Source organism: Salvia splendens, chromosome 13 (genome assembly GCF_004379255.2).
Source record: "Salvia splendens isolate huo1 chromosome 13, SspV2, whole genome shotgun sequence".
Classification (NCBI taxonomy): Eukaryota; Viridiplantae; Streptophyta; class Magnoliopsida; order Lamiales; family Lamiaceae; genus Salvia; species Salvia splendens.
This window is the reverse complement of record NC_056044.1, coordinates 23,837,637-23,860,530: the sequence shown is the minus strand read 5'-3', so window position 1 is coordinate 23,860,530 and position 22,894 is coordinate 23,837,637. Positions and strand designations below refer to the sequence as shown.

At 37.4% G+C, this 22,894-nt stretch overlaps 1 protein-coding gene and 1 long non-coding RNA gene across 2 annotated transcripts; one reads left to right on the top strand and one right to left on the bottom strand.

Annotated features, from left to right (window-relative positions):
- Positions 1 to 1,661: 1,661 nt before the first annotated feature.
- LOC121761540 lies at positions 1,662 to 3,762 on the bottom strand. Its single transcript, XR_006042026.1, has 2 exons — positions 3,369 to 3,762; positions 1,662 to 1,815 (listed from the first exon to the last, which is right to left on the bottom strand). It is a non-coding gene; the product is annotated as an uncharacterized LOC121761540 (long non-coding RNA).
- Positions 3,763 to 16,955: 13,193 nt separating this feature from the next.
- On the top strand, positions 16,956 to 17,327 carry LOC121760741. The gene has a single exon (XM_042156367.1). It carries the CDS (start codon positions 16,956 to 16,958, stop codon positions 17,325 to 17,327), a length of 372 nt encoding a protein of 123 aa, XP_042012301.1.
- Positions 17,328 to 22,894: the final 5,567 nt, after the last annotated feature.

Below are 22,894 nucleotides of genomic sequence, written 5' to 3'. Positions count from 1 at the left end.
CATCACCAATGGAAATGGGTAAGGTGAACATACCTGGGTCAGTGCGTTTCGATGGCATCCTGCGTTTCTGAATCACTGTTGACACGTTCTCGCCAATCAGGATCTTCCCACTGGGTCTTGTCTTTCCAGCTATGAATTCCTTGATGAATTTGCTGAAGATCGGCAATTTCAAAGCTTGTAAGAACGACAAGTTTATCTCCAACTTTCCAAAGATATCCATGAAATCTACTGGTTCATTCTTCTTCTTCTTATCCTCTCCTCGGTGTGGAAATGGTTTCAATTGTTTCCCTGGTCTGGTAGATCCTTCAGCTGTAAACTCACCCGTTCCTTTTCTCACTACCTCATCCTCCACTTTTGGCTCTGGGTCTAGGAAAAATGGTTCAGCCATACTTGGTAATGATATCTCCAGATCACCTACCCGAAGGTCATCTCCTCTTACGGTACTGCCCCCCTTCGAGTTTCCAAGTTCGGGAGCTGAGTTCTTCCCTTTTTTGCCTTCCGTGGGAGGTGTCTCTCCATTCATCCTTATCACTGGACCGTCATAACCTCGCCCAGATCTCAAAGTGATTTGACTGATGTTAGCTTTGTCTGGTGACCTTACTGAGGCAGGAATCCTTCCTTCGTTCCCTCGCATCTCGCTCATCTCGCTCAAGGAAGTCGCGACCTGGGACAATTGTTTGGCCAACATGTCCATTACTGCCTTCTGCTCTAACTGAGCGTCTTGAAGCTTATGCACCACGTCATTGTTAGATTGCAAGTTGTTCTGCATATGTTGTTGCGAACTGACTAGATCATGTCCCGAACCCTGGTTCGGTCCACTTCTTTGGTTCTGGCAAAAATTCCCCTGACTTCCTGAACTGTTGTTGTACTGATTCCACTTCTTTGCCTCGACTCTTTCGTCATCCTGCTCTCTCAGCGCATTTGCTGACCCTCTCCTCATAACATTCCTCGGACTGTCGTACGCCTTTTTGGCCTCTATCAACTTCCCCGAGATCTCTCTCGCTTCAGTTCCCTTCTTCTTCGTAAAATTTCCTCCACTCGAGAAATTCATCAGATCCTTTGACTCAGGGTTTGCTCCTTCATAGAACAGATAATAAATCTCTGCCTCGATCATTCTATGATTCGGGCAGGCATCTAACAATCCTTTAAACCGCTTACACTCCACGATTTCCTTCTTGAGAGCGTTGGTCTTGTTTGAAGGGAAAAAGTAATCTAGAAATTCCAACTTGAAATCTCTCCATGTACGAATCGAATCTGGAGGTAGCCTCAGTAGCCATGTGTTAGCCTCTCCCTTCAGGGCAAATGGAATTGCACGTAGGCGATAATCCTCCTCTGTTGTGTCGTTATGCCTTTTCTGAATACTGCACAACTTGCTAAACTCATTTAAGAACTCGTATGGACACTCGTTCCTACACCCAGAGAACGTCGGTAGAATGCCTAACACATTTGTTTTAATATCGATGGCCCTCTGAATGGGCAGTGAGCGAACCGATCTCCGGATCTGGGTCGACCACGTGTGCCCTATCTCTGATCTCTGCCTCCTCTGTAACACCCCTTACCCTGTAGGTAAACCCACCGAATAAGTGATGTTACGTTTCAGTATCGAAAACCCGTGCTGAAATTTTCCTTTTTCTTTTTAGCTTAAAAGCACAATTAAAATCTATTAAATTTAAACACTTAACATTTATCCAGCGGAAGAATATAGATTACACTATTATACAACATGCCACGACTACTAAACCAAGTTGACCACCAGTAACTCGCAAAAGATGCAAAGCTGCGCAACACCACTGACATAATAATATCAACTCTAACCTGCAGGGGGAAAAGAGGGGGAGTGAGCTCGAAAGCCCAGTAGCAAAATCCAAACTACATAATCCAACCCTCTCAGCTAAGACAATAGTAACTATAATAACTACATTATTTCCTTTTTAAACTTTTGCTTATTTTCATGTCAATTTCACAGAATCCCAAAATTACTTACAATCTCATAATCTTCACACCAAAGCATACTTGTTTAGATAACCACACATATTCATCATATATTATTATTTCGTATCACATTTTTCTCCTTTTACCATTTATTTTCATATACTATTTTTTTCGTGTTAATTACCCCGAACGGGGACCATTCAACATAATATATATCATTTCCTCCGCATGAGGACCGATCAACAATCATATCATAAATCATATTTTTACAAATCACATATCACAGATCCTTATTCACAAGTCCTCAGATATTATTTTATATATCACAGATCACAGATTCTTATTCAGAAGTCATTAGATATTATTTTATACATCACGGATCACAGATTCTGATTCACAAATCATCAGATATTATTTTATACATCACAGATTACAGATTCTTATTCAAAAGTCACCAGATACTATTTTATATATCACAGATCACATATTCTTATTCACAAATCATCAGATATTATTTTATACATCACAGATCACAAATTCTTATTCAGAAATCATCATATATTATTTTATGTATCACAGATCACAGATTCTTATTCAGAAGTCATCAGATATTATTTTATTTTATCTTATCATATAGCCCCAATATCTGCTTGGTTTCAGGCAGGGTACACGGACCAGATCAGAAACAGAATCAGATGCTGACGCGAATTTCGCCCTCGAGAGGATTCCGCACAGACCACCCATAGGGTGCATATCAGAAAATCAGACCACCCATGAGGGTGCAGACAGATAATCAGACCACCCATTAGGGTGCAGATCAGACAGATCAGATAGGGGCCCATCAGATAACAGACGATCCTCGCTTCGGTTATCCAGAAGACGAGTGATCACAGATAATGCAGCGCTACTGTCCTATGGCATGCCAATTGTACCCAACACATATGACCAAGCAAATGGGACGTTTTATTTCATATTATTCTTTCAAATATCTTTTTCACATTTATTCCATTTCCAAATATCACTTCAGATAATCATTCTTATCGAATTCACAGACATTCTAAACTTTTAGTATATGCTTTTATAGCCTTTACATAATATTCTCTTGTTTCATTTTATTCAGGCTCTACTTATCAGATAACTTCTTTTTCATATACATTCAGATATCTTTTCATAATCTATTCAGACATATTTCACATCATTCAGATCTTCATAATTTATTACATTTCATTGCATATCATATTCAATGTCTTTTATTCATATTTGTACCATTTTTCCGCAGATCATTCATATTAAAATGAATAAGTATCATAATAATCTACATATTAAATCATAAGCATATTTAAGCACATTATTTAATTAACATCTCACATATAATCACATTATTGCACACATCATCTCAACCAAAGGAATTGAAAATCATAGAGAGGATACGCTACCTTGCAGGCTTATGAACATAAGCCTATTTCACCTTGCTACCCTTCGTTATCTTCTAGGTCCATTCCTTTCTGCACGACCCGTGTTACAGGCTTCTAAGCCTTATATTGTAAATATCGTAAATATTAGTAACATATACTTATTTTCATCAACTTCATAAGCATCCCTAGATTTGTATCAAGGATTTAATCCCAATTATTTAACCTTATTCATAAGTTATATAGGCTGTTACTATTCACAGCCTATAATCTTCATCTTAATAATTTTATCAAAAATACTAAATGACCATAATTAATTTCCAAATTAATCATATGCAATCCCTATACAACTATTTACTTCATATACTTATTTCTTACCAATTTCATCTCATTAAGTCTTCCAAATAAAATCACTAAGTATTCTATTACTATTCACAGAATACTATTCACAGAGAATATATAATCATGTAATTAATGTATTAAAATTGCTATCCTCAATTAGAAAGTTCCTAAATTTATATTAACACTCATATTCATTCTAAATCACAATTCCATGATCAAACATCTTAAATAAATTCATTTACTATATTAACTTAATATCCCCTTATTCCTTAACTTTCTAGTATAACAACTGCACTGGACCGTTTGTCATACAACTTCTATATTCATTCGGAAGGATTTAGAGGCTTGACCTAATATTTTTAAATAACCAAAGAAGTCCAGTTTATAATCCAACAAGATTCACTCAGAGATTCCTAATAGTATAAGAGATATTCTCGTTTTCCCACAGACGACCAAAATCAGACAATTTCTGGCAGCATTTTCCCAACAATTTTTGTAAATGGTATTTGTACTCTTTAATTCATCATAAAATTCCAAGAACACCTGGACACCATATAGTTATTTATTTGATTTTATCCTTAGCTCAAGTACCCAGAATAATTCGAATAAAACATACGAAATATGGAAGTTTACTAGAATTTCGACAGTTTATGGTCATATGGTTTAAACCATTTATACATATAGTAAACGAACTCCTAAATTCTCCAAAATATTTGGCGCACTACTAGACTAATCAAAGGTGTTCTAAAAAATGTTAAACCAAAGGTTTCATTGTTCTACTCATGCCAAACAATTCGGAACAGGTCACTGAAAAACAGGGGATTAAACCTTGTTGATCCAATTCTATTTCAATTCATGTTTAATCATAAATTTCATCTAATTTGAGCATCTAACTACTAGAACCACAAACCCTAAGGTGTATTTTCAATCTCAACATCAAGTTCATACCATGGCAATTTAACTTTGAAATTATCCATCAAAACGTGGCATACGACGTCTATACGCTACGTATTCGACAATTAATCGAACATAAAATTATTTATGTACCAACACCTATGAAGCTCGAAATTTTCAGATTTCCAACCTTAATATATATTGAATTTCATGCTATAAAAATAGTATAGGAAGAAAGACCTTACTTTATTTCTTAACGTTTACGCGATTGGATCGATATTTCGATGAAAAATCGAACTTAGAAATGCCATTAGAACTCACGGTTAAATTAATTAAATTAATTTCGACGATATTTCTATATATTTAATTAGTTAAATTAATTTCATTTCTTGTGCTAATTTGTTTCCATATCATAAGATCTCATACTTATGATTTATATAATCCATCATTTAGCATTTAAATTCTAGTTTAATGTAAAATTATCTCTGTCTGTAACTCCAAACGTTTCGCCGATCGTTTTCCCTAAAAACTGAAATAATCGGAGATAAAATTTTTAATTACCTTCAAATGGTACAAAATAATTCCTCACATTATTTAAAATTATTCTTGGCCATAATTTATAATTTATAAAATTATTAGCTCTTAGCTTCGATTTACGATTTTACGTGGATAAACGAAATTGCCGAAAATCGCATAATCGACATTTCGTATTAAATTTCTACCTCATAGTTTAATTTAACTACTATTCCTCATCACATATCCAAACCTTTCATCGAGCCATATAATTTGGGATATTACATCCTCTGTATCTGTTTCTGAAGATGACTTGGGGTCCTCCCTTCCTGACGATCTTCAATCGTCGTCACTCTCAGAACCAAACAGAAATGGATCTCCCGTAGATAATCCCCATCTGGTGGTGACCGTAGATGCTGTGTCCTTAACCTGCCAAGTGAACAGATCGTTCCTACACCCAGATGAGTTACCCCAGTGTCCAAACCGTGGGCCTCTGCTCATAAACTGAAAATAAAGAGAAAGAAAAACAAATCAAAACTATATACGCCAAAATCTCTCAACACAATCACAAACTACGCCATCCATCCCCGACAACGGCGCCATTTGAAGTTCGCTTATGGAATACTGTGTGTGCTTTGTGCTAGGTCAAGCTTCTCAAACCAGAGAATCCGCTAGATCACAAGGTCTAGGAACTCGGAGGATCTCAGAAGTCTCAGTCGTTGGACACACAAATTTCGCGTTCAAAACCCTCAACCCGCTATACTATGAATTAGTACAGGGAAGCATGGATCGATCCCACGAAGATGGACTCGTAAGAAAGCATTTAGAAGACTCTGGAAAAGTGAATGGTTGTTGCCACGCAAATTTGGGTTGAGGAAAACTATTACTAGACTCAGGAACTAAATCTAACACTAGACCTAGGAAATTGTAAACATCATGCAGGCTGGGAACATATTCTTAACTCCAATCTCTCAAACAAATTTCCTTGACCTAGTAAACAACTACCTAAATTAGCTAGACATAAAGGACACAAGCAGTGGGGACCATCTCCCCAAAACAGTAAGGTACGGAAGAAAAGCTGCAAATAACAAACTATGAATTTAACTAACAACAAGCTGCATCTCGTTACCTGATTCGAACCCGGATATGAAGAAAACAGAGCAAATAACTAGATTCAAACAGGACATACAGGTTCGGACGTCGGAAATGGACAATTAACCCGAAACCAACAGATCTACTTCTACTAGACCAAGTGAACAAAAAACAGAAACGAAACATCAAACTCATGCACAATCAGACAACTCTGCTTCAGATCCACACGTCGGATGCTTAATCCACTCTAGATCCAAGCAATCCGAACCAAATTACAACCAAAATCAACTCCATGGATTCCGATTCAACAAATCTGCTCCGATCAACGACAATCCAACCACGATTTTACTCCATCTCAACAGATCAAGTGCGAAAAGCATCCATTCAAGTAAATAACTAAAAACTCAGAAACAAACATCATCTAAACTCGAAATCAACTCCATCATTACGGAAAACAGAAATTGCATGAATACGAAAAATGAAAATACAACAGTCAACAAGGCCGAGCATCGAACAGCGAAGCTCGATGAAATTCGCAGGAACAAACGAAATAAAAGCAGTAAATTGTATCATCGTCCTACGTGAGGACGGTGTTACACGACAACCAAGCTGAAAGTGAACCCCCCAAAATCCCTCGAATTTTGAGACCTAAGTGTGTAGTGTGCGTGAGTGAACCGAGAGCCAAAAGAAAAGGATCCAAACTCCTTTACATTGCATGCTCTCTCCCTTATATAGATGTGGAGGTGGTCTTCTAGAAGCCTTCGCAGAAATCTCTATTCTGCCCTTCTGCTTCACGACCTCCTCCGTCTAGTCATTTTCCTTCAATCTGCTCACTTTTATCGCCACATTTCCTTCGCCAGGCACTTGTCTTCCTTTTTTCCTGGACCTGGTGAAACTTTCTACACACCTGGCTAAAACAAATGTGTTAGACCCCGTAAATGCATGAATTCAACCCCCTAACCAATGCATGAAATTAGCATTATCACCTATGCGCTACACACAAACATAAAATAACACCATGCTTCCCCGGCAATGACGCCATTTTGGCGGGCCTAACGATCGCGGCTTTTTCTCTTGGATTCAAGTTATATGGAAGAGATAACTGAACCAGATGGATTAGTTAGCAAATGCCGTTGCCATTTGATCAAGTTGATCTTGCTATCGCACGCCACCAATGTAATTTATAAACTCCCAATTTTGCACTACTTTGACAGTAAAGTGGCAAGTTCGGTATCGATCCCACAGAGAAGCTAGTGTATCAAGTGTGTGAGTAGTGAATAGGGGATTGGCTGCTGCCACGCTTTAACTTGGGAGTTTTTAACTACTGATTTTTACTCTAGACAGAATTTAAGTCACTAACTTGATCAAGGAAATTTTAACTACTGGGTCAAGTGAATTTCAGACTGGAATGGAAATTAACTACGTGAATTAGTAAACACCATGATGAAAACGAAAACAGCTTTGATTAAAACTAAAACTCAGAACAGTACAACGTGAAATTTAAACTAAGCTAACACTTCGGAAATACGAAAGCAAGTAAAACCGGGGAGATCCTCGGCGGAAAACTTAAGAATACGCCGACAGATATCAAGTATTCTGCAGCGCTCCTTCGATCGCCCTTTCTAACTAAGCGTTACTTTATCTAAGCTATCTAGAGAACTAAACTAGACTAGAGAGCTAAACTAAACTAAACTAAAGACGGAAAGTAAAGGATCGGATCTCCTTTGTGTGGTGGCACATCCTCTATTTATTGGCTTGGCATGACTTCCAGCTGGATAACAATCTTGGCAGGGAATATTCGCTCATGCTGAGAGTGAGCGACTCATTGATTGCTACGAGCTTTCTTTCTAGAATGACGACGCTTTTCTGTTACAGATTCGTGACTCAGCTCCGTCCTTGCGTCTCATATATCAGCACGTGTCCCCTTCTAGAACGTTGTCCTTGATAACAGAATGCTGCGCACCAACCAGCTCATAACCTCATGTGTCCTTCTTTTGGAAACCAGCGGTCCCCTCCTTGATGCTTGATTACTCCCCTTGATCAACTCCCCTGTTTTCTGGCCTTTTTCTCCTATTGTACTTGCTTTATCAGTTTGACCTTGTTGCCTTGGTCAAGTGGCATTTCTGCACATTTAACACTTGTTTTGCGCAATAAAACCGATCAAGTAGCGTATATTTTACCCCCAAACCGATGCATGAAATGAGCCTTATCACCTGGACATAGTATTGAGGAGATGCCAGGAGAAGAATTTGGTCCTTAACTTCGAAAAGTGTCACTTCATGGTACCCGAGGGAATCGTCCTAGAGCATGTAGTCTCGGAGAAGGGCATACAGGTGGACCAAGAAAAGGTTGATGTGATTTTTAATTGCCTTACCCGACGAATCAGAAAGAAGTCAGGGGGTTCCTAGGGCATGCAGGTTTTTATAGAAGATTCATAAAGGACTTAGCGAAGATCGCTCAGCCACTTACCCATCTATTGCACAATGATGTTGATTTCGTCTTCGAGGAAGAGTGTAAGAATGCTTTTCAATTATTGAAAGATAAACTAGTGTCTGCCCCTATCATCAGGGCACCCGACTGGAGTCAGTCGTTTGAAATAATGTGTGATGCAAGCGACTTCGCAGTGGGGGCAGTACTAGGTCAAAGGATTGCTGGAAAAAGCTACGTGATCTTCTATGCCTCGAAGACACTTAACCATGCCTAGAAAAACTATGACACCACGGAAAAGGAAATGTTAGTAGTCGTGTATTCATTTGAGAAATTTCGACCATACTTACTGGGGTCGAGGGTGATAGTTTTTACCGACCAGCCGGCTATCAAGTACTTACTCGCGAAGAAAGAATCGAAGCCAAGGTTAATCTGGTGGGTGTTACTTCTGCAAGAATTTGACTGGGAGGTGAGAGACAAAAAGGGGACGGAGAATAAAGTGGCTGACCATCTGAGTCTGATCTTCCAGGGAGAAACTGAGGAATCTATACCAGACGCCTTCCTAGAGGAACATCTATACTACTTAGGAGAATCTCCCAATCCCATTAGTTGGGAGGCAATAATGGCTATAGCAGGTCCAGGAGATGCTGAGAAAGGGAAATGCCAGCTGAACGTTGAACCCTGGTTCGCAGACCTAGCAAATTACTTGGTTACAGGAGAAGTGGCGAGTTCACAAGAAATTTCCTGGGCCCAGAAGATGAAGCTTAAGAGCGAGGCTAAGTATTATTTTTGGGACGACCCTTACTTGTGGAAGATGGTAGCTGACCAGGTGATCAGGAGATGTATCCCCGAATGGGAGCAGAGGAATGTACTTAATCATTGCCATGCATTGGCATGTGGAGGCCACTTTGGACCAAGGAAGACTGCGAGGAAAGTAATAGACAGTGAATTTTATTCGCCTACATTACATAGGGACGCCTTTGAATTCTGTCAAAACTGTGAGCGATGTCAGCAAACTGGAGGAATTTCAAAGAGAGATGAGATGTCGCAGGTCCCAGTAATCGTCTGCGAAATCTTCAACGTCTGGGGATGGACTTCATAGGTCCATTCCCATCTTCGTACGGGAATACGTACATCCTTGAGGCCGTAGATTATGTGTCAAAGTGGATAGAAGCCAAAGCTACCACTTCTTGTGAATCAAAAGAGGTGGTTAAGTTTCTTAGAGCTAACATTTTCAACAGGTACGGTGTGCCCCGAGCAATTATATCTTACCAAGGGACGCATTTCCGTAACCGAACTATAGAAGCTCTGATGAGGAAATACGGAGTCCACCACAGGCTTTCTACCCCGTACCATCCTCGGTCTAACGGGCAGGCAGAGATCTCGAATAGGGAGATCAAGACACAATTGGAGAAGACGGTGAACCCGTCATGGAAGGATTGGAGCAAGAGGCTCGGCGATGCATTGTGGGCTTACAGGACTGCGTATAAAACTCCTATTGGGATGTCACCCTATAGGCTGGTATTTGGCAAGATGTGTCATCTGCCCGTGGGAGTGGAGCACAGGGCATATTGGGCGGTAAAGGAGATTAATATGAGACCGCAAGCTTGTGAGGAAGAGAGGAAACTGCAACTTCAAGAGCTGGAAAAGTTAAGGCTGGACTCGTATGAGGCCGCAATATGGTACAAGGAGAAGACAAAGCTCTGGCATGACAAAAATCTCCGGGTCAAGGAACTACAAGTGGGTCAGAAGGTTCTCCTTTTCCAGTCCAGGCTCAAATGATGCCTGGAAAGCTGAAGGCCAAATGGATTGGGCCATACACTATTGTTAGCCTTCGAGCGAATGGAGCTGTGGAAATCCAGGGAAGTGCCTCGAACCCTTTCCCTTTCCTTGTTAATGGTCATCGAGTGAAAGTCTTTAGGGATAATTCTGAGTTGTGTGTAGTGGAGGAAGTGTCACTACGCGCACTCTCTATTATCGTCTAATCGGACTAGTGAGTAAGTAATCTCGGTGAATTCCTGGGTCAGGTAAATAGGAATGCATTTTTTCATCTATACAATGAACCAGGGGATCTCGAGAATACGCAAATGAAAGTGTAAATAGTTTAATTGCTTTTCAAAAAGTAGAAAAAATTACCAAAAAAAAACTAATCTTCCAAAAATATTTTCGAAACACCAGACTTCTTAGGGAAATTGTTTTGTCTCATAATGAATCCTTGACCGGGAGTTTGGCATTTCATTTTTGTTTTTCCTAAGTTTGGTATTGCGGAAAATAGCATTTACATGGGGGGAATGAGAGATTTTCGGACCAGATATTTTAGGAGGGAAGTGTGAAATTTTCGAAATTAAAATTTTAACTTTATAGGGAGGCGTACAGTTGCTTACATCACGCCTGCAACCGCCCTGCAACCATTCCCTTTCCTTATCTAAAATACCCAATTTTTCCTCCCTTTTCTTTTATTTTCCAATCTGTAAAAAACTGAACTCTCTCTCTCTACTCTATATTCTCCCCCAAATCTTCTCTCTCACAATACCCACATTCCATCTAACCCTAATCGAAAAAAAAATTCTCCCAAGTTCTTGTGAATCTTGCAGATACAGATCATGGAGAAAACTCAGAAAGAAGGGAATCCCACCACCGCCGCAGATTCCGATGCAGCGACGTTCATGGCAGATTTGATGCAGAAGTTTGGTAGTACGGATGAGGCGATGAAGGCTTTCACCCTCTTCTTAGCAATGATGGAAAAAGCAAAACCTACCGCAGCCACGACCGCAGCACCACCACCGCAGACGATTCCAGTGGATTCGATGGTCCAACCCCCAATCTCGTCTGCAGTAACCGAGCCGACCACAAATATGCCGGAGCGAGAGGCAGCAGAGGGTGGTGAATAGGGGGATGAGGTTGATCTGGCTGCGAAACTTGTACGTATGGCGGTTGATGATTTGAGAATAGCCGAATGAACTTCTTTTGACGATTTAGCACCGATGGTTTGAGACACTAGAGTCATTGCTTGGACTTGGATTGCTTGTTGGATAACTAGATCTTAGGAAGCTGGTTTGTGTTCATACTTTCATTCTAAGTCATGTTCAAAGGAGAATGTGGAGTTAGCTTAGGTAATCTCTGGACTTGTGAGAGTTTTTATGATATGAATTTGGGGATTTCATGAGTCTCGTCATGATTTGAAAACCTTTGTGCTTGATTGCTTATCTTGCTCGAGGACGAGCAAAAAGTTAAGTTTGAGGGTATTTGATGTAAATCAAATAATGTTAATTTTACTCCAAGATTTCTCCTAATGTTTATTTTAAATTATGTATCAATTATTCATTAAAGTTTGATTATTATTTATTAGTTGATATATGCACATGTAGATTAGAGATATACGTATAGCACAAAGTTAAAATTTTGCAAGACTAAATTGAATTATATTTGTTATGGCAGCAAATTAAGCAATTGGCCTATCAAATATTTAAAAAAAAATAAAAGAGGCCCAATCATGAAGGTGGCGTGACGTGACCTATTTTGGAAGAGGAGGAATTCAAATATAAAAGGGGAAGGGGACGTTGCGTGGCAGGGGGGCCGCTTTGGAGAAAAGAAAAACTGCAGATAGAAATTACATTAAGCAATTGAAGAGAGGAGCGATTCTAGACGAATTCAGCGTGAGAAAATTAAGATAGAAGAGAAAGGATAAAATTCCAGCCATCATCTACTCTAAATTTACTCCATGGTTTCTAGGGTTTTATTTCCATTTATCATTGTTCTTGGTTTAATTATGTTAGGCTAAGAATCTTGTATTACTCCAAACACGTAGTATGACATTTTGATTTCGTGATTTATTCTATGCTCGTTTTTTATCTCTTGTTCGTTGTTACTACTTATTTAATTGAATGAATTTATTACTTTAGGTGCATCTTCAGTGATAATTCTATAGTCTTGATTTAATGCCTCTTTAGCTTGAATTTGGGTGGATTGTGGTGGTAATGAATTATCAATTGGAATTGTTTAGATGACAACTTGATAATGGATTTTGATCTTAATTGCCGTTGTACTTTGAATCTCGCGCTTCTGTAGGGTTCTTAGGATTATTGAATTTGGTTTAAAGAGTAAGTGTTTAGCTATTCTTTGACTAGTTGATGTTTAGCATGTTTAGTGCTTGCATGTTGATTTATTTTAAATTGTCCCAAACGTATGAGATAGAATTGAATGCATAGGATTAATCCGTGTCTTGTTTACAAGTGTTTGGAGTAACATTTGTCTCACTTGTGTTAATTTGAATTCAACTTTATTTTTCATTATTTTCAGAAAACAAATTTCAAACAAAAACATTCATCTTTGCTGTTATTTTTATTTATTTGGAGTTAAACGAACTTACCTTCCCTGTGGATCGACACCTTAAATTACTACACACGAAGTTGTACTCTTGCAGTGAAGTGGTAATATTAGGGATAATTTTGTGAACTTGAGTGCATATCTATTCTGATTTAAAACGACCTAAAATTACACATCAAGTTTTGGCGCCATTGCCAGGGAAGGCAATATGTTGTTTAACTTTCTGTTTTTATTATTATTATTTAATCTTTTTTATTTTATTTTGTAGGTACTTAATTCGTGTTCTTACGGGTGATAGCCATCTACCACGTCTGGACTCGAAGACGAAGGAGTGTTTTATTTGTGGTAGTATCTTTCTAACTCCGTGTGTTTTTTTAGTAGTTTTCTAGTACACATTCAAGCACACACTTTTTCTAAGACTAACCCCGAAGTTGTCGAGATGTCTCGCTTTCGGTAGAATTGGTATATTTGAGTTCTGTTTGGTTTCTTTTCTGTTGTGTAGGTGTTCAAGAAAATTGAAAATAGAAAAATAAAAAAACAGTGGATGCAAACCATACCTAAGGGTACACCGCAATTTGGGTTATTGATACATCATAGAAGAGGACAGAATTCAGCTGTGATCGATACACATCAGGACTATCAGAGTCCAGTGAGAGAAAATCTAATTTTTGAGACAAATTTTGAGAGTAGTAGCAGTGATTCAGAAGCTGAGTCGATGGCCGAGAACAATGACAATGCTCCTCCTGTGGAAAAGTTTGGCGATACTGTCAGATCGAGAGTTGATCACCCGGGAAATTTCGCCTATACTACGGATAACATAAGCATCTCACCTCACTACATCAGCTTGGTGAATGGTGGCACCTTGTTCCATGGTCGTGAAGACGAAGAGCCCATAAGCCACCTCAATGCATTCTATGAGTTGACCATGAACCACATGAAGGGGTTGGCAGCGGAAGCGTGCAACATTTAATGATCACATAAATTTGATCTATTTAGCAGATTATTTAGACAAATTCTATTCGCGTAATTATCACATGTATCATGCTCATAACTTGAATTAATACATGCTTTAGCATATAAAAATCCCTAAAACATGCTTACTACAGAATTAGTCAATTTATCTCGTTGATTCTATCAAGAATCGATGATGGCTTGCTCCGTCTACACGTGAAGATCTTCAATACTCGACCTTAGATCTTTGTGTGGGCAAATCTTACCAACGTACTAGGGCTTGAATAACGAAGACAGAACTCAGCTCACGGAGGAGGCAAAATTTCGAGCTCTCTCTTTCTTAGAGGGGGACGAAAATTTGATAGAGTAATAATGTGTATTTTCTGTCTCCTTTATTCTCCTATTTATATTAAGTTACATATTGGGCCCAGTCAGGGATCTAAGGAAGAATTTGGAACAGGCCTCACCCAATTAGCTTTTTACCAATTAAATTGAACCCAAAATTTAATATATGCTTATATTAGAATATTACAAGCAGCCACTACAGAAGTAATATTGCACTGTCTTCCAAATCTGAATTTACAAGTATTTCGGGTTTCCTTTAATTGCATTTAATTTATTTCCCGGACTTAAGATAGAAACATCCATTAATTAATTATTGTCTGCTATGGACTTAATTAATTAACATATTTTAATCTCCAAGAGTGGACTTAGCAAGAAACTCTTACTCCCTCCGTCCCGCACTACTTGCACTTATTTCCTTTGTGGGCGTCCCAAGTTATTTGCACTCTTTCCATTTTTAGTAACAATTTATACCTACAGCCGTAATTATTGACTTTGTCTATCACTCATTCCTTAATCTCCGTGCCCAAAAGGAAATGTGTGAGTAGTGCGGGACGGAGGGAGTATTTATTATTCATGGAGTAATTAAACTCCAACTAGCTAGGTTCCGAATAATAAAACCTTGTTTCGAGCTCCTCTTGTGGATGTTATCAAACGAGACTCCCCTCACGCACGATTCAACGTAATAGCAATCCTAGCACCGCTAGATAATGATCGCCACTACCCAATATACCTGGATCGTTGGGTGACGAAAAACCCGCACCTTTGGTAAGTCAAAGTAGTAGATACTCAATATCGTATGCTCAATGCTAACGTACATTGATTAAGAAATTAATTATCAAGACCTCGTCTTTCAGTAGATAGCATAAAGACTCGTCTTGCTGTTAGATCCATTCAGTGCTATACCACACCAACGTCATCTTATTTCAATAAGGCTTAGAAATAATCGGACTGACATTGCAACCTTTCACGATAGGTAGTCTAGGCCTATCTAGGTTGTGAAATTCTTATTTTTCTTTGTTTAGAACTGACCGTGTTACCTTAAATTGGACGACGCCTACAACCGGTCTACTAAAACAAAGACTTAGACTTTGTTACGTTTGCTTATACATTTAAATATGCAATAAACAACCATTAAATGTAAAACATAACAACATTATGACAAAAAATAATCTGTTGCATTTATTGGAAAATAACAATTAGAGTTTTACAGTATCCAATCACTCGAAAGGTGATTTCTAGTATACAAAACCCTAACACCACAGACCTGCGTATGTGCCACATGATAATATCAAGAGAGCTCTCTTTCCTTTTTCGTTGAGAGACAAAGCACGAGAGTGGTACGACTCACTTTCGGGGTGCAATGTGGCGACCTTTGAAGATCTGAAATCCAAGTTTCTCCTGGAATATAATTCAACAATGAAGATCGAGAGATTGAGGGATGCCATCACATCTTTTCGGCAGCAAGAGGATGAATCTTTTGCTAAAGCATGGAAAAGGTTTACTGCGATGTTGAGAAAGTGTCCCAGCCATGGTCTTGCTCATGGCCGTGATATTGTCAAATTTTACCAAGGCTTAAACAATGAAAGCATGGGACTTATAAATACAAGTATTGGTGGAGATCTTGATAATAAGACACATGAGGAAGTGAGGACCTTGTTTCAAAAACTAGCAGATAATCAAATAAACTGGTACAATCCAAGGAGAGTGGTTGAGAACAAAGAAAATACCTTCGGAGCTTCAGTAGAATCTGATAGAATGACAGCGGCTGAGGCACAACTAGCTAATATTAGCACCCAAATGACATCGGTGGTTAAAGCAGTATCTTCCATGCAGCTGAACCCACAACCTCAAATTGTTGCAATGGTTAAATGTGGACTGTGTCAAGGTGGCCATCACACTGATCAATGTCAAATGATCTAATCCCAAGAAACAGTTGAAGATGTGAATTACATAAGCAATAACCGCCAAGGTTTTAACCAAGGGGGTCAATTCAATAACAATCATCAGAACTGGAAGCTTCAACAACAACGGAATTGGAACCAAGCTGGGTCAAGTAACAATGGTGGGAACCAATGGCGAAACAACTCCCAACCCCCTGGTTTTGATAAGAAACCTTCACTAGAAGATCAGATGGGACAGATATTCGCTTTCATGTCAAAGAGTCAAAAAGAGAATGATTTCTTCAAAGAGAAAACAATTGAGAAGTTTGGACAGCTCGAGGCTTCTATGAGGAATCTGGAAACACAAATAGGGCAGCTTGGTACAGCTTCTCATACAAGAACTCCCGGCACCATTCCAAGTGATACAGTGCCCAACCCCAAGTGAAATGAACATTGCAAAGCAGTCACCCTGAGAAGCGGAAAAAATTTGGATTCAATGCCTTTAATGGACGACCAAGGTACTTCCGGCATCTCGCACGCAGGGGCGGATGAGATGTTAGGCTTGCATTCCTCGCACACAGAGGCGGACGAGGCATGTAAGGGAAGTCCCGCGTTGGTGCAGGATGCCCAACATGGTCAAGAACAGGCTGCATCCTGCAGCAAAGAACAAGGCGATGAATCTAAGTTAAATGGAAGACCTACAGCAAGAGAGAAAGACAAAAAGGTCAATGAGACAGAACCTAAGAAGAGCAAGTCCAGTATTCCTAACGATATTCCACCACCTCCATATCCATTCACGAGAAAGAAGCGAGTGCGGTAAGAAAAGAGTTTTGAGTGGATGATGAATGTGATTAGAAAGGTGAATGTAGACATCTCATTGGTGGATCTTTTCACCAATTTCCCGAGATTCTCCAAGTTCTTCAAAGACATGATGGCGAACAAGGAGAAACTTCAGGATGAGGGGATTGTGGCATTGAGCACGAATTGCTCACAGCTGATATCTGGAATCATGCCGACGAAGAGAAGAGATCCAGGAGGTTGCATCATACCATGTGAAATTGGTAACACGATTTTCACAAAGTGTTTATTGGACCAAGGTTCAGGGATCTCACTGATGGCATTGAAAACTGCTCGTGCCATTGGTTTGGAGGAAAGAATGGAGCCTATTGACATCGCTCTACAATTGGCTGATCACTCCATAGTGAAGCTGTAACATCCCGAATTATAGGGCTCAATGAAAGGTTTGGATATGTGGTGGGGAATAATCAATTAATTATCAGCTTGCATAGACGTTTTCAAATAACTAAAACACCAAATAATTTCTGTCTTTTATTTCAAATAACTAAAACACCAAATAATTTCTGTCTTTTATTTCAAATAACCAAAACTCCTTCTAGAAGTTCTTGTCATGGACGTTTTGTTCTCTCTTCAATTAAGCTGAGAATGGATGTCAATAATACAATGGTAGGAATAGTGAAGAATAGTCTAGAATAGCTAAAATGATTTAAATGGTGCCATTTGGCACTTTGCTATGGAATAAAATAAAATAATGCCTAAAAGCCTACTATAAATTGCATTCCCAATCACTATTCACCTAATTTTCTTCATCAAAATGGATCGGCTATGGCAGAGGAGGCTCCAAGCTTCATTTCTTCAAATTTCTTACATTTGATCATTCATTCTTCGAAGTAATCGCATAACCGGTACGTTATCAATGTATGCCTTCGTTTATAGCTTATTTTTTTTATATAGCACGAATTCGGAATTTTAAGGTTAGAAATCTGATATTTTCGAGCTCCGTAAGTGTAGTTCGGATGTTATTTGATTTGTGATTTATATGTGACTTTTAGATAGATTATAGTATGAGTTTTAGATATATTATGGCTAGTTTTGATCTATTAGTTAGAAGCTTTTGAGCTCTAAAATGAAAATGGAAAAATATACCTTAGGTTTCTAGTTTCAGTAGTTAGATTTTCAAGCTAGATGAAATTTTTGGTTTATGCCTTTATGGGATGATTTAAACGTGATTTGAAACAAAATTTGATTAAAGAGGTTTAAATCTCCCATTTCTCGGTGACCTGATCTGAATTGTTTGGCACGTGTACAAGAGTGAAATATGTGGTTTAATAATTTTAAAACTGACTTTGACAAATCTAGAAATCTCTGAATTTTCTTTAGAATTTAGTAAGTTTATTTACTATATTTATAAATTGTTAAAACAATACCGCCTGAAACTGTCAAAATTCTGGTAAAATGTCATATTTTGGTATGTGTTATCCGAAATATTCAGGGCAGTTAAAGTCTATGAAAACTTGGTTGTATAATTTCTAAATTAAATATAAGGTGTTTAGTTGTTCTCTAAATTTTATGACGAATTAAATGGTACAAATACCATTTATAAAAATTGTTTAGAAACTGCTGCCAGAAATGGTCTGATTTTTGGTAGTCTGTGGGAAAACGAGAATATCTCTTAAACCATTAGAATTTTCGAGTGAATCTTGTTGCTTTGTAAACTAGACTTCCAAGGGTATTTGAAAATACTAGGTTGCGCCTCTAAAGCCTTTTAAATGATTACATAACATTAACGAGAAAACAGTCCAATGGAGTTGATATATTAAAAGGAAATTGGTAGATCATGGAATTACTTTCATCTAGGATATTAGATGATGATAAAGGGGAGAGTTTAGCTTATAGTAATATTATTTCTCGATAAATTAATTTGTGTTATAATTCTATGAGGTAGCTACACCCAAATGTTAGCAAATGAAAGGAAAAAGGATCGGCGAAAGAAGAAATGTCGAATAGAAAGGTTTGGAAATAACGTCATCCAAGTAGCATGCTCAGCACTTAAATGGCCTAATTCTCATGTGCTTTTATGTGATTATTATGTGACCTATTGTCATAGTAAATTATGATTAATTATGTGATAAAAGACTTGTGGAGTAAAATATGAGAAAATGATGAATTGTTGAATGATTTGGAAATATATGTGTTGGTGTGAGAAATGATTATATGAATTTGATAAGGAAATGGATATGATTATGTTTGTAAAGTTGGAGGTAAATATGTAAATGTGCATTAAGGTAAATGTGGTATCTGATATAGGCTGATAAGATAAATACGAATATGATTACATGTGATGATGTGTGCTCTATCTGTGATGATGTCTGATGTGCTGTGTTCTGTTGAGAATTGTCTGAAATAAAGTATATGTATGCGTGACTGTGCTTACGCCTTGATGAGATGTATACGAATATGTAATTGCAGTATGTGATCTGTGTATGTTGCTTCTGACACGAAAAATGTAAATTTGGATATGTGATGGTATTGAAAGAGCTGGAAATTTATCTGTTTATCTAATCTGATATGGTATGAAAAGAAGATACTAATGTGTTATGTTAGTAATTATTGAAAATAAGTATTGATATGAAAATGGGTATATTTGACTGTGTTTACGCCCCGTGCTTGAGTGTGTTCTGTGGGTACAATTGGCATGCCATAGGACAGCAGCGCTGCATCATCTGTGATCTCTCGTCTTTTGGATAACCAAAGCGAGGATCGTCTGTTATCTGATCTGTCTGATCTGCACCCTATGGGTGGTCTGTTCCCGGGATTATCTGTCTGCATCCGAAATGGATGGTCTGATTATCTGTCTGCACCCTAATTGGGTGGTCTGTGCGGAGTCCTCTCGAGGACAAAATCCGCCTCTGTATTTGATTCTGATCTAGTCCGCGTACCCTAGTCTGTCACTAAGCACATTACGGGGCCATATGTGAAAATTATGTGATCGTGTCGATCCAAATATTCGTGATGATATATGTGACAATACGTGTATGATAATATATAAGTTATAATATGAGATTAGGTGAAACATCTGTTATATTATACGTGAAAATGGATTATGTTACATGGTTCTGTTGAATTTTGATATAAATATTGAGAATCAGAGACTTGCAGACATAGTTATGACATATGGGAATTCTTGTATTATTATACCTTTCTGATGACATAGTCGGAAATGTGAAGTTGTAAATGAAGATTTGACTACTGGTACAGGTATGTTGATACGTGTAATGACGTCTGTGATTTGTCTATGTTAATGTGTGGATATCATGTGAAATATTTGATGCTTTATATGAATATTAATTAATGTTGATATGTTCTGGGATTGACTTTGCCTACTGGTTAGATTCTGGACATGTGTTGGTTATAGAGGAGATGCTGCCCAATTTATGTTAGAAATTGATAAGACAATAATAATATGATATGTGTGGCAATGATTGGTAAATAAAATAATAAAAATTTAAAGAATTTTAAGTTGTATGATTATTGCTTGTAGAGAATTTTGGCTAAAGTGTTGGGTGTGCTACAGGTTAGTAAGCATTGGAGGGTATCGGTCAATGTTTCTTATGTTCGTCCCAGCGCTGCATCCTTGGCGGGTCACTGAGCTCAGCTAGAAACAGATGTTTCGAATTGTTAGTTGTGGCATGTTAGCACTAAATATTATGTTAAATTACTTTAGCTGTAATTATAGAAATAATTATTGATTTAAAGATTTAGTTTTGAATGATTCAGAAAGTGAAAATTTTAAATTGCAATACTTTATGGTACCGGAATTGTGACATCGCCTACTCGGCCGGCGGACGATCTGGTGGGGGTTGTTACAAGTTTGGTATCAGAGCCTAGGTTTAGGCGTTCCTAGGTTTCTAATTGGGTTAAAGTTAATTGCACACACGTCATATAGGACATTGAGTCGTTATCGCTATCAGTGACCCGATGCAGCTGCTACCATATGTTGATACAGAAGGTTGTCAGATGAAGATTTGACACACTATATGGTCTTGAGGTCGCCAAAGGATGGGATATGAATTCCCATGTGACTGAGAAAGTGGTTATATGGGACTGGCCACCCCATATAACTCGAATCTCGGTAGCGTCATTGTCGGACAAGAAAATTTATAAGTCAAGTGAACTAAGTTTAGAATGGTCGATATGAAATGTGTTCTAATAAAGAGAAAGTAACGAGCTCATAGGCATTGTGGGAATCATGATGTCAGCTAAAAGATTGTAGAGTATAAAATGATTAGTAAGTAAATTATTTACTAAGTATGATTTGAGATCTGATTTTGATATATGTTGAACATGACAGTGATGTGGATAATAAATGAATATGGTCATATAAGTGTTGTGCCCTTGCTTATGCGTTAACATCGAGTATAGAAATTATTTATGATATATGATACATAGTGTCATTGGTGGAACTGCTATATGATACATGGTGTGACGGGAGGAAAATATATGGTGTGATGGGAGGAAGTGATATGTGATGATGTTTAAAGTTAACCAAACAATGGGACGGAATTGTTAAAAATGATTGGTTAAGTGAACCAAACAACTGGATTATCATTACTCAAGACAGATCCTGATTATAAACCACATTTGGGCCCGAAAATATTAATAACCCATCATGATAACCAAACGGACCCTTAATTGTTACGTACTACTATCTCTTAATTGGTTGATGATTATTGCTTTTTTATCTTGACAAATTTACGTCAGTGTCCTGCTTGATATTATTACACTCGTAGAAGACCTTCGGCCATAGAAAACATTTCCTAGTCTAGACATGTCGTTTGGCATAATGAGTTGGTATACCCAATAAATAATTAATTAAAAAGTAGAAATCTAAAAAAGTTACATTCCAACTTTACATAATTATACATGGAAATTAATAGATGTAAATCTACATTCAATTATTACTTTTAGATTATGGAAAAAATTGCAAAATATTTTGGACTGATGGTAAAAATTGCAAAATATTTTGACTTACGTCATATACATACTCCCAATCTAATGGGAGTAATATATTCGTATGATTATGCAACTCTTAGCTATTTTATTTTATTATTTAAGAAATTTCCTAAATTTTTATATGCTATTAAAAAAGTAGAAAAAAATAAAAATAATTAATAATATATCACTAAAATTTAAATTAATAGCCAAACTTTATTATTTATGTTGAATATAGGTTTTTTGTATATAATATTGTGTATTCTACATAAATAATGAAGTGTGGCTATTAATTTTAATTTTGTTAACATATTACTTTATTAATTATTTTCAATTTTATATATATATATATATATATATATATATTTGCAGCATGAACAAATTTAAGAAATTATAAAATAAAAAATAGCAAAGGCATGTATAATTGTACGCATATATTACTCCTATTAGATTCATATGTAGTTGAAAATATTTAACAAAGGTTCAAAATATTTTGGAAAATTTTCCATAATTTAACGTAATAATTGAATGTAGATTTGCATCTAGTAGTTTCCATGTATGGTTATGTATGGTTGCAATATAACTTTTTTAGATTTTCACTTATCAAATAATTATTTGTTGGGCATACCGACACATTATGCCAAATGGTATGTCTAGACTAGCCCTAAGGTGTACATGTGTTCTTCCGTTTCTTATTATTTTTTCATAAATGTTTCACATTATCAAAAACTGCAAAACTATGTCCTGTACCATTTACACGATTATGCTCCCTTTAATCAATGAAAATATTGCTGATTTGTTAAAATTTTATAACTAGGTAACATGTGTGTAAAAAGCCTGGAAAATACGTTGATATATAACATAATTCACTTGATGATTATTATTCCGTATATAAATTAAAATATCTTTTGATCCGTGTTAGACTGTTAGTTTTCTAGCCCGCCTTATTTTCTATGTTTTGATGTGTTAAATTAATCCACCAAGTAGGTA